Here is a 10443-nt window from a genome sequence, read left to right as displayed (position 1 = left end):
TCGGCCCTTTATCCTCACACACTTTTCTGCAATGGCATTCAATGAAGTGTATATGTTTCTGGTGCTGCTGCGAAAAAAGAAAAAAGAATACACTGGAGCACATGCGGCCATCCCAGAAAACTGGTGCCATGTCAGCCTCCCTGGGAGATGGGAGATTGTGCAGGATCTAGCCGCTTCCCAGACTTGGTCTTCTCTGCCGGCCTCCCTACTGCTCCACAGCGGGGTGCGCTGTCCAGACACCCCCCATCCCTGCTCACCATGCCTCCCCCGATCCCATCCAAAGCCCTTCTCAGAGAGCACCCTCTTCCCTCACTCTCCTTTCTCTTTCCCACGGTTCTGATCGCCTCCATAGCAGGCCAGGCCATGTGACTATGGTTACTGCCTGTCTTCCGTCTCCCCTCAATAGAATGCAGATCCCCTTGGACAGGGACCCAAGTCAATTTCATTGACATAAATCCTCAGTGCAGAGTGATGCCTGCCACAGAAAGCTTGACTGGGGTTAGCGGGAGAGGAAATGAATGAAAAAGACAGGGTACTCAGCGGTGCTGGCTTCCTGTGTCCCAGGTTCCTGCCATGGCAAATTCAGAGGCTGATGTATGGGCCTCATGGACCCTGAGACCACCAGCCCCAGCCTGGCCCCGGGCCCCGTGCCAGGCTCCCAGCGGCTGCCCTGCCTGGCACCTACTGTGCGGGGGCCTGGCTACCACCCCGGCCTCTCTCTTCCCACCCCTGGGAGCCCAGCACTCAGGGGTCACCATCCTGGGTCCCTAAGCTCTTAGTGTAGCCCGGGCTTCCAGTTGGAGAGAGGCTCACCTCTCAGGCCCAGAATTGTGTTCCTGGTGGCGTCTGACACCAGGACTCAGGACCTGCCAGAGGTGAGCCCTGCAGGTCAAAGGGCTGAGGGACACCCCTGGCCCCAGGAGGAACAGAGGAGCACCAGGTGCCCACGCAAGTCGCCAGAGGCGGTGCCTGCCAACACCCCGGCTACAGACGAGGACACGGAGGCCTGGAGACGTGCATGGCCTGCCTCACACCACACAGAGAGGAAGCACTGGGACAGACACAGAGCAGGGCTGCCCACTCCAGAGCTGGCCTGGTCCACTGCAAAGGGGCCACCGGCCCTCTGCGGGAGAGCCTAGCCTGGGTGTGGCTGCTGAGGAGACAGGCAAGGGGGGCAGGTGAGTCACTTTCCTCTCCTCATCCCAGTGAATCTTACTGAGCTGAGGGGCCCAGTGTTCCTCCAAATGACTGCGAAGGGGCCTCAAGAAGACAGGCACCTAGCCCTCCCATCTGCAGGGGACCCCGCCCAGTGAGGTCAGAGAGCTCCCGGGCTGGAAGGGACTCAGAGGGTGTCCACACCTTCCCGGAGGTCATCTTGCCCAGCCCTCTCTCCCTGCCAGGGGCCCATCAGGCAGGCCTGAGTGCCCTCCACACCCTTGTCAACTGCCCAGTGAGATTTCAGGGAGGTGGCCTCAGGGGTAGACACTGTATGAATGAAGGAATGTGTGGTAGGAGGTGACAGTGGTGACTCAGGGTGACTCAGCTGGAGCCTGCCAAGGGCCTGCTGAGCAGCTGTCTGCAGCCACAGTGGTCCCCATCCTGCCCACCCTGCAGCAGGGGCCAGCTTCCCTTTCCCCAGGGCCCATCTCTCCTGCTGGCTTCCTGCCCAGACATTTAGAAAATGGTGGGGAAGAGGGTGCATGGCAGGTGCCTGGGCTGAGCCTGGGAATGGAGTGAGGGAAGGCCTGTGAGCAGAAGAGAGAGGTGGGGGTGCGACCCCTCCTCCTAGGAAAACCTGGACACTCCACCATAGAGGCCCATCTCATCCAGTAAATCCTCATAATCCAGACGGGAAACCAAGGCCAGGAGGGGAGAAGACTGGCCATGGTCAAGGGGCTGGTAAGGCTGAACCAAGAAAATGACCCGAGTCTCTTGGTCCTAGCCAAATCATTGGTCTTCTAGTTGGTGGAGGACATGGGCATCGTGCCATGCATGCCAAGGTTCCGTCTGTGAAGCCAAGCGAGCCCCATCACGGTCTCTGCTAGAAGCCTCTCACATTGCCCATATGCCTGAGATGACCCAGGTGCTTATTCCACTTTCTACCAACCCCCTATACCATCTATCCACTATCTATCTGTCCATGCATTCATCCATCTATCCACATCCACACATTCATCCATCGTTGATAAATCCGTCCTTCCATCTCTTCATCCCTCCATCCATCCTTCCATCTGTTCATCCCTCCATCTGTCCTTCCATCCATGTATTTATCATACATCTTTTGATCCATCCATCCTTCCACCCTTCCCTCCATCCATCCATCCATCATCTGTGCATTCATTCATCACTTACCCATCCACCCATCCCTTCATCCATCCACCCACTCATCCATCTTCCCTTAGATCATCCACATATTCATTTATCCATTTATCCTTCCACGTATCTGTCTGGAATTCATACCCTTCGGTTAGTGGATAATTCATCCATCAATTCCTTGTTCATTAAACAAACCCTAGGAAGCCTTGACAGGGTAGCCAGTCCTGTGACTTCCCCCTGACCCTCAGCCTTCCACACCCTACTCCCTCCTCTCTGGCCATCAAGTCGTGCTCATCCCAGCAGGCCCCAGTGACTCAGACACGCATGGTCCATGACTTTCAGGAGCTCGTAGTCTCAAGGGACAGACAGGATCTGAACCCAGAAAACTCTAAACCAGGCGGAACTGCCAATGCCTCCACCCCTCTCTGTCTCCAGGATGGTGGAGTCCTTAGTCCTGTTCCTGCTGCTGCTGGTCTTTGTTCCTCACCTGCTGGGGACCGGGAGGACCCGAGCTCCCCATTCTCGCACCAGCTGGCTTGGGGAGAGGGGTCGATGCTGAGGGGAGGAGGACTGGGACGGCAGAGAATGAACAGTGCCTGCCACTTCCTGCCTGGTGTGAGCTTGGCTCCCAGTGCTTCTAGGAGTGGTCTGTGGACCTGCCCAGTGCTTTGAGATCCCCAGATAAGAGGGAATTCCAGAGGGGCAGCTCAGCCTCATAAAACTGAAATGGGTTGCGTTCTTCCTGTTGTGTTTTTATCATCATCATGACACCGTAGAGCTTTTGCATTTCAAAGTGCCTTGCCCCTGTGATGGTGTCATCCCCGCAGCAGCCATGGCCAGAGGGTCAGGGAGGGTGGCGAGAGACCCCTGGACTGCGATTTGGATGACTCTGCAAGCACCTACTGCATGACCTTGGACAGAACTTGCCTCTTAGGCCTCAGTTTCCTCAACTGCAGAAGGAGAGACAACGCCTCCTCACAGGGGCAGCACCAGGGTGAAATGAGACCCTGGATCGGAGACCCCAACACGGTGCCATGTGGATTGTGCTGAACGAAGCTGTGGTCAGCTGGGCGGGGCCAGCCAAGCACACAAGCCTGCAGGATTCCTCACCGTGCTCAGCAAAATGTCCAAGCCACTCAGCCTGGCCAACCCCCTGGCCTGGCCTCCATCCCCGCTCCACACCACCCAGAACCCCCACACACTCCTCTCCAGCTCCGACACACCAGGGCCTCTCCTGCACTCAAGCCTTGCACACGCTGTCTCTCTGCCTGGAAACCCCTCCCTGCCTCTCCTCCCAGCCAGTCCCTTCCCCTAGCTGGTATCTCATCCTTCAGGCTCTGCTTGGATGCCCCCTCTTCCAGGGAGGCTTCTGTGACGCCCAGATTGGGTGGCCCCCCCTCCTCTGCATCTCCCCTGCTAAGGGGGTTGGCATTGGGCATCCTTACCATCCAGGACTGCTGTTCTGCCTCCACCATCAGACTGGCAGCATGGGGAGTGGGGGGACCACATCAAAGTCACTGATGTGCCCAGAGGGCCAGTGGGGCCTGGCACTGAGGGGCCGCAGAATCATCTGATGCGTGGAGAATGAGTGATGCCAGCATGACCCCGGGCTCCCTGTAGACACCTGGAAGCTACTCGTAGGAGGAGATACGAGGTTAGGTTTAGGAGCCTGGGCCCCAACAGGCATCGTTTTCTTCCCACCCCCTTGTCTTCCCTCTCCCTTGGACCCACCCCACACTGAGAGGTGGGAACCACAGAGGGAGCTGGACCAGTCAGCAGAGGCCATCCTCCCTGGGCCTCTCAGCTCTGTGCTAAAACAAAGATGGGTCAGTGGGGCCAGGGGAAGCACCAAGGTGCTCATGCCCAGCCCTCAGCTCCTATAGAATCCTGGGTTTAAGGCTCTGCGCCAGGCCCCTGTGGGGGTGAGCTGGGAGGCACTCTGGGAGACAGAAGCACAGTGGCGGGAAGTGGGGGTCCTGACGGAGGCCTTGGGGTGGACAAACTCAAGTCTCTTAAACCCCAGGAGCACCCTCACTGGCCCCTGCAAACTTGCAAACACCCTGTGAACTGGCTGTAGGGCTGCGGGCCATGAAGCCCAGGCAGGACACAGGAAGCGGGTGGGTCGTGTTTTTGTGAATGAAACTGCAGCCCAACTTCCTCCGGGTCTCCACGCCCTGCCGGCCTCGCTTGACCACTCCGTAACCTCAGGCGAAGCGCTGGCAGAAAGGGGGAACTTCAAAACGAAAGTGTGAGTCAGACAGGAGAAGGAAACGGAGAGAGAAATTCTTGTTTCACGGAGGCCTCACATGAGACCCGACCTGGGCTGGAACTGCAGCCTGGCCCCCAGCAGCCCCAGTCCCAGCGAAGTCCACCTGCAGCCTTGGCCTGCTCACCATGCCTGGCCCCCAGCCCCTCCAACACCATCTGGATGGGGAGGGGCCACCCACACCCCATCTAGGGCCCTCGACAAGGACGGCTGCAGAGGGTTCCCTGACAGTCACTTCCCATTGGTCCCAGGGATGTTGAGTGAGCACCTACTGTGTGCCTGGCCTTGTGCTGTGAACAAGATAAGCAAGGCCCTGCCTTCATGGAGCTGACAGTCCACGCTGGGGGCCGTTAATATGGGGAGCAAGTTGAATAGAGTTTGGGGTTTTTCCTTGTGTTTCTATGGAGGTAAATAGCTTGCTATGACGGACTGGCAGTATGTACATGGGAGGAGGTGGCATGCAGCTGGGCTCGGAAGGACGAGATGGGACCGCCACAAAGAGCGGAGTGACGTGCATGCCAGGTGGCAGGGAGGGTGGCTGGGGGAAGCAGCTCAGGATGTTCTAGGAACTCCAGAGGTCCTTGCAGGAAGTACAAGGAATGAGGGGGCCAAGGGTCAGAAGGAAGCGGGGCAGGTGGGGCGTTGGGGGTGGCTCGCAAAGACCCCATTGCCTTCTGAGCCCAGAGTTTGGGCAGGGCTTGTGACCAGACAGAAGGGAAGATTGCTGAACGCTGGGGGTTCCCGCCTTGCAGACGGTCGGCTTTGGGGAAGTCACAGGTCCGTCTCCCTTCGAACAGGCAGGAAAGCCCCTCCATCCTGGGTGTCTGGGGTAGGAGAGTGAGGCAGGGCTGCTCACCCAGCCACCTGCCTGGGACCCCCAAGCTTCCTCTTGACCCCCAACTCCCCTCCCAGGCAGGTTCTTCACCTCTCCTTCCTTGCTTGGAACGAATGGATTCTGCTGTCCCTTTAAAGGGACCTGAGTCAGAGAGTTAAGAATGAAACTGACTCATGGTGGAAGGGTTGGTCACCAGCTGGCCAGGCGCCAGGGCTGCGGCGGGAGAGGAAGCCAGGCGGCCGCAGCTGCCTGTGTGTGCTCTGCTGCAAAGGGCAGAAACCACAAAACCCCATTTGAAATTCCGCCGTGCAGCGCGTCTTGTGTAATGAGGTTACCCCTCATAATGGGGGCATTCAGGGCCCACATGGGCCTGGGGGCTGGGGGCCTGCCCCCCAGGGCCAGCTGATGCTGATGTCATCTTCAGTTAGGAGTATCCCCTCCCTTGATTAAGAACTTTAAAGAAAAAAATGCACCAGGAAACTAGAGTGAGAGCCAGAACGGAAGTCTTGGTTTTATTTATAGTCGATAACTTACATCCGGCCTGCTCCTCGGGAAGCACAGCAGGGAGGAGACAGAGCCCAAAGGAGCCGGCGACAAAAATGCCCAAACCCCTGAGCTAATGTGGTGGCTCAGAGCAAGCCTAAAGCTCCCTTCTGAGCTCCCCAGCAGCCAAAGCAAAGAGAGAAACAGGGTCCTGCAGCATGATGTCACAGAAAACCAGGGACCCTGGAGCCTGGGCTCCAATGAGAATCTTACATTCTGACACCTTCGATTTCTCCCTCGAAAATGGGGAGAAAAATACTGAATGGGTTGGGAGGGCCATACAACACACCCAGCACAGTGTCTGGGTATGTTTCAGAGGCCCCACCAGTCTAGGGTCTACAAGAAGACAGCACAGGTGCCTCACTCTCCATGCCTGTGCGCATGGCAGACATCACTCATGGATTGCAACACGCTTTCCTAGAGCCAGATTCAGCCTCGTAGCCCCATTGCACAATCTCTCCAGGGGCTACCACCAATGCCCCAGTCGGCTGGAGCTGAACTTGCGTGTCCTCCCAGCCTCTAACCAGCTAAGGAAAGGACCAGAAGAAGCTGGGTCATCATGATCTTCCCAGCACCTGGCTCATGCCTGCACCTGGGAGACGCTCAGTAAAAAATTGTCTAGTTAGGGAAGAGGCAGGGAAGAATGGGAGAGAGGAGAAGGAAGAGGAGAGGGTAGGAGAGTTGGGAGAGGAAACTTGGAAGTTAGGCAACTTGTTGAGCTTCTCTGGGCCTCAGTTTCCTCATCTGTTAAGTGGGAGGTTTTAGTAGCTACCTCATGGAGTCATTCTGAGGATTAAATGAGGCTGGGCATGTAAACCACTTGGCACACAGGACGTCCTCAACAAGTGAGGATGATGATGAGGAGGAGGAGGAGGAGGAGGTGGAGGAGGAGAGTGGAAGCTCCTGACACTGGGGGTGGGTGTATAGTGGGCCCCACCTGGCCAGTCCTCCTAACTCCCATGCCCCACCCCCTCAGGGCCTCAACAGTCTCAACAGTCAGCCAGGACCCAGCCACCGCCAGAGGCAGGCCCCAGGTGGAGCAGTGAGGGGTGGGGTGCCGGTGGGGGGTCAGGCATGCTCTTCTTCCCCTTTCACAGTCAGGGCAGCTCGATTCTGCCAGGGTCACGCCGAGTGCCCCGGCACCGGCCAGAAGTCCTCACCGAGGTGAGCACAGAGCCACATCCATGCGCACCCACATAATGTCCGTGGAGAGCACATGCCGCCCATGCACCTCCTCAAGGCACGAGCTAATGGCCTGCTCAACGCCCACTCTAAAGGCTTCTCCCAGGTGAGCAATGCCCACCGCCCTTGAAGACTGACTCCCAGAATTCCTGTTCCCAGTGCCACACAGGGTGCCTGGTGGCGCATCTGTGACCCTCCTGGCCCAGGACGTGTCCACGTCTTCTGCCTCCTGGCTGAGCCCCACACCTGTCTGGACACCCTTGTCTCCCTTGTTTCTCTCCCGGTCATCAGCTCCAGCAGCAAACCACAGAGACACAAATGCTCCTCTCACCACAACACACAGGGCCTGGGAGAGACAGAGGAGGCCCCGGGATCTGCCAGCTTTGGAGCCCTCCACGAAGCGTCCAGCCTGCCGGATGAACATGAGCAACCAGTCCTGTCCCCAAGGGGGACAGACTACAGACAAGAAAATGGATGAATAAATCAGACATCAGCAGGTGGCATTCACCCATCCAAGAGAAGAGGTTACTAGGGTCGGGGAAGTGTCAGCACCTGGTGGAGGTGGAAGGTCAGGAAGGACGCACCACGGAGACGATGACACCAGGAAAGAGACTTCCAGGCAGAGGCAACAGCGAGTGCAGAGACCCATCAAGAGAGCTGGGGTGTGTGTGACGCAGACCCTGAGGGCCACGAGCCAAGGGAAGGAGCCAGACATTGTCCTAAGTGCCAGGGGAGGTTGTTAGACGTGTTAAGCGTGGCATGACGTGGCTGGATTTAGGGTCTGAGATGAACTGTCCTGCTCCTGAATGGACTCTGAGGAGAAGGAAGATACTACCTTCCATAACCCACCCCGGAAGGCACTGACCTCCTTGACCATGGGGAGGACGAGAGGCCACCGATCTGTGCCTGGGTCCCCATGGCTTCCAGGGTCCCTTCACGTCTTCACCTCACGATCGTGGAACCTGGGACCTGCCCAAATCCACCGGGCGGCCCCAGCCTCCCCATCTCTGGGGCAGGGGGTGGGCAGCCTTCTCCTCCTGGTTTATAGCCACAGATGACTCCAGGCACAGTGGCCCTCAACCGCCTCCAGGGACCGTGGGGATGGCTGCACTCTGTGTGTGACAGTGGCTGGGCAGAAGCCAGCTGGGCTGTCATGGGTGGGGCCTGGAGGCCTCTGGCTGTATGGTGGTCTAGCTTTGGCACCATCTTGGGGGGCTCCGGGTAGGAGGTGCCCACCAGAGGGGACCTGGGCAGCTCAGCACAGGCTTGGTCACTCCCGAGCCATCTGTGGGTCCCACTGGTCTGTACCCTCAACCGACCTGCACTGGTCATGCCCGGCTCTCACAGGATGATGGCCCCAGCCTTGTAATGAGTCACCTGCTGCGCTCCTGCCCCTCCAGCTGGTCCCCCACCCAGCAGCCACAGGGCTGTCCTTAAAACATAAGAAAGACCCTGCTTCTTACCTGCTCAGATCCCACCAAGACCCGGCCACCTCACTCCAGATAAACTCCAGACTCTTCACTGAGCCCAAAGGCAACGAGCAGAAGTGTCCAGAGAGCACATAGAGCTCAGCAGGTGGCGAGGCACCTGGACCCGAGTCACCCAGCAGCTGAACAGGCCATCCCTGAGGCCATGCACACCCTGGGCCCTGCAGGTGTGACGGCCAAGGCTTCCACGACGGGGGGTGAGTGGGAGCTAATATGGCTGGTGAAAGCACTGGGTTCAGTGGGGATGGCATCTCCCGCCCTCTGTCCAAGGTGGGGGAAGAAGTCAGCTTCAGGTGAGGGAGACTCTGGATGCCTGGCTTTGGGCTGGTTCCCCACTCACTTAGCCTCTCCCAAGCATACTTTCCTGCTTTGTAGGGATGTGGGTTTGACGGACAATAACAGGAGAATCAAGGCAAGAACTCAGAGGGGGATAGCCAAGGTAGGCGGAGCTGCCTGGTGGGTGGGACTAAACCAGGTGGGTGGGGCTGCTTGTGAGTGGGGCTAGCCCAGGTGGGTGGGGCTCCTTGGGGGTGGGGCTAGCCCAGGTGGGTGGGGCTCCTTGGGGTGGAGGTAGCCTAGGTGGGTGGTGCTGCCTGGTGGGCAGGGCTTTCTTCCCTGTCAACATTTCCCTCTCTTGGTTAAGGCCAGGGCAGAGCCCACACATGGGTGTGCCCAACCTTAAGGCCTACCCTGGGTGAGTTAAGACTCCCCAGCTCACCTAGGTCCTACCTGAGGGGAACCTACACAGCCAACCTCCTCAAGCATCCTGAAGCCACCCAGGAGACAGTGGGGCTAGGGTGCCATTCATTCATTCGTTTATTCATTTACCTATTCATTTATTTACTCGCTTCACCACCCTTTCCTGAGTAATATTAAGAATAATAGTGGGCCTAGGAATATAGAACATTCTTAGGGGTTTCTTGCAGGCCAGGCACCCTAAGAAAAAGTTATGTAACCCACGTGGCCTCGCTGTGAGGGGGACGATCGCTGTCCTCACTTAACAGATGAGGAGCTGAGCCATGGAGGCCTCACAGCTGGGCAGCTGGGGGTGGACTCCACAGACTGGAGGGGAGTGGGCAGGGGCAAGGAGTTCTGCTGGCCCCAGGCCTCTTGTACACATCTTGGGAAGTACTAAAAATGGGTACTTGCTCAAGTCCCTGTCTTCATTGAGCACAGGGAGCTCTCGGCCCTTCTCTCCTCCTCCCTTTACCCTCACCACCCAATTCCACATGGGTGTACTGAGCACTTGCTAAGGGCCAAGACCAGCACTAGGTGGGGCACACAATAGGAACCCAAGGCAGCCCTCCCTGCCAAGCTCTCCAGGACACTATCGTCAATGCCAGCGGGAAGCATAGAGAGGCCAGGGAAAGATGGGCAGTCAGGAGGAAGGAGCCAGCGGACGGGAGAGAGGGCCAGCAGCTCAGTGCACCTGGACCATGGTGGATGCCGGACTGCGACCAGAGACAGGGCTGCAGCCTGGAGCTAGCCCCAGACCCACAGGGCCTCGAGGGGCTTCACAGGCTTTGTCAGGGGTTTGGACTTTATCCCGAGGGCTGAGGACCCTGCAAGTTGCAGATACTGGGCTATATTTGGCATTTTAGAAGCCTCTCCTAGCTGTAGTGGAGGGGAATTGGAGGGAGTGGGAGAGGAGGTTCCCATGCTCACCCAGGTGGGAGATGGTGTGGGATGGAGGGTGACCCTAATAGGACTCAGGGACAAATTTAAGGTGAGGGCCAAGGAGAGGGTTATCCAGACAGCTCCCAGGAAGATGGTGACACCAGTGAGGTGGGGAGACAGGATGGCATTTGGTTCCC

At 57.9% G+C, this 10443-nt stretch overlaps 1 protein-coding gene across 1 annotated transcript; it reads right to left on the bottom strand.

Annotated features, from left to right (window-relative positions):
• Positions 1-6798: 6798 nt before the first annotated feature.
• Positions 6799-7827, bottom strand: MYEOV (myeloma overexpressed). Its single transcript, XM_032153748.1, is given in 2 exon segments — positions 6799-7598; positions 7695-7827. Coding segments are annotated over 2 exon segments (897 nt in total). The 5' UTR covers positions 7792-7827.
• Between the last annotated feature and the right edge of the window lie 2616 nt (positions 7828-10443).

Source organism: Hylobates moloch, unplaced genomic scaffold (genome assembly GCF_009828535.3).
Source record: "Hylobates moloch isolate HMO894 unplaced genomic scaffold, HMol_V3 SCAFFOLD_5, whole genome shotgun sequence".
NCBI classification, from domain to species: domain Eukaryota; kingdom Metazoa; phylum Chordata; class Mammalia; order Primates; family Hylobatidae; genus Hylobates; species Hylobates moloch.
The sequence above is the reverse complement of the archived record's forward strand: the minus strand, read 5'-3'. Positions and strand labels throughout refer to the sequence as shown.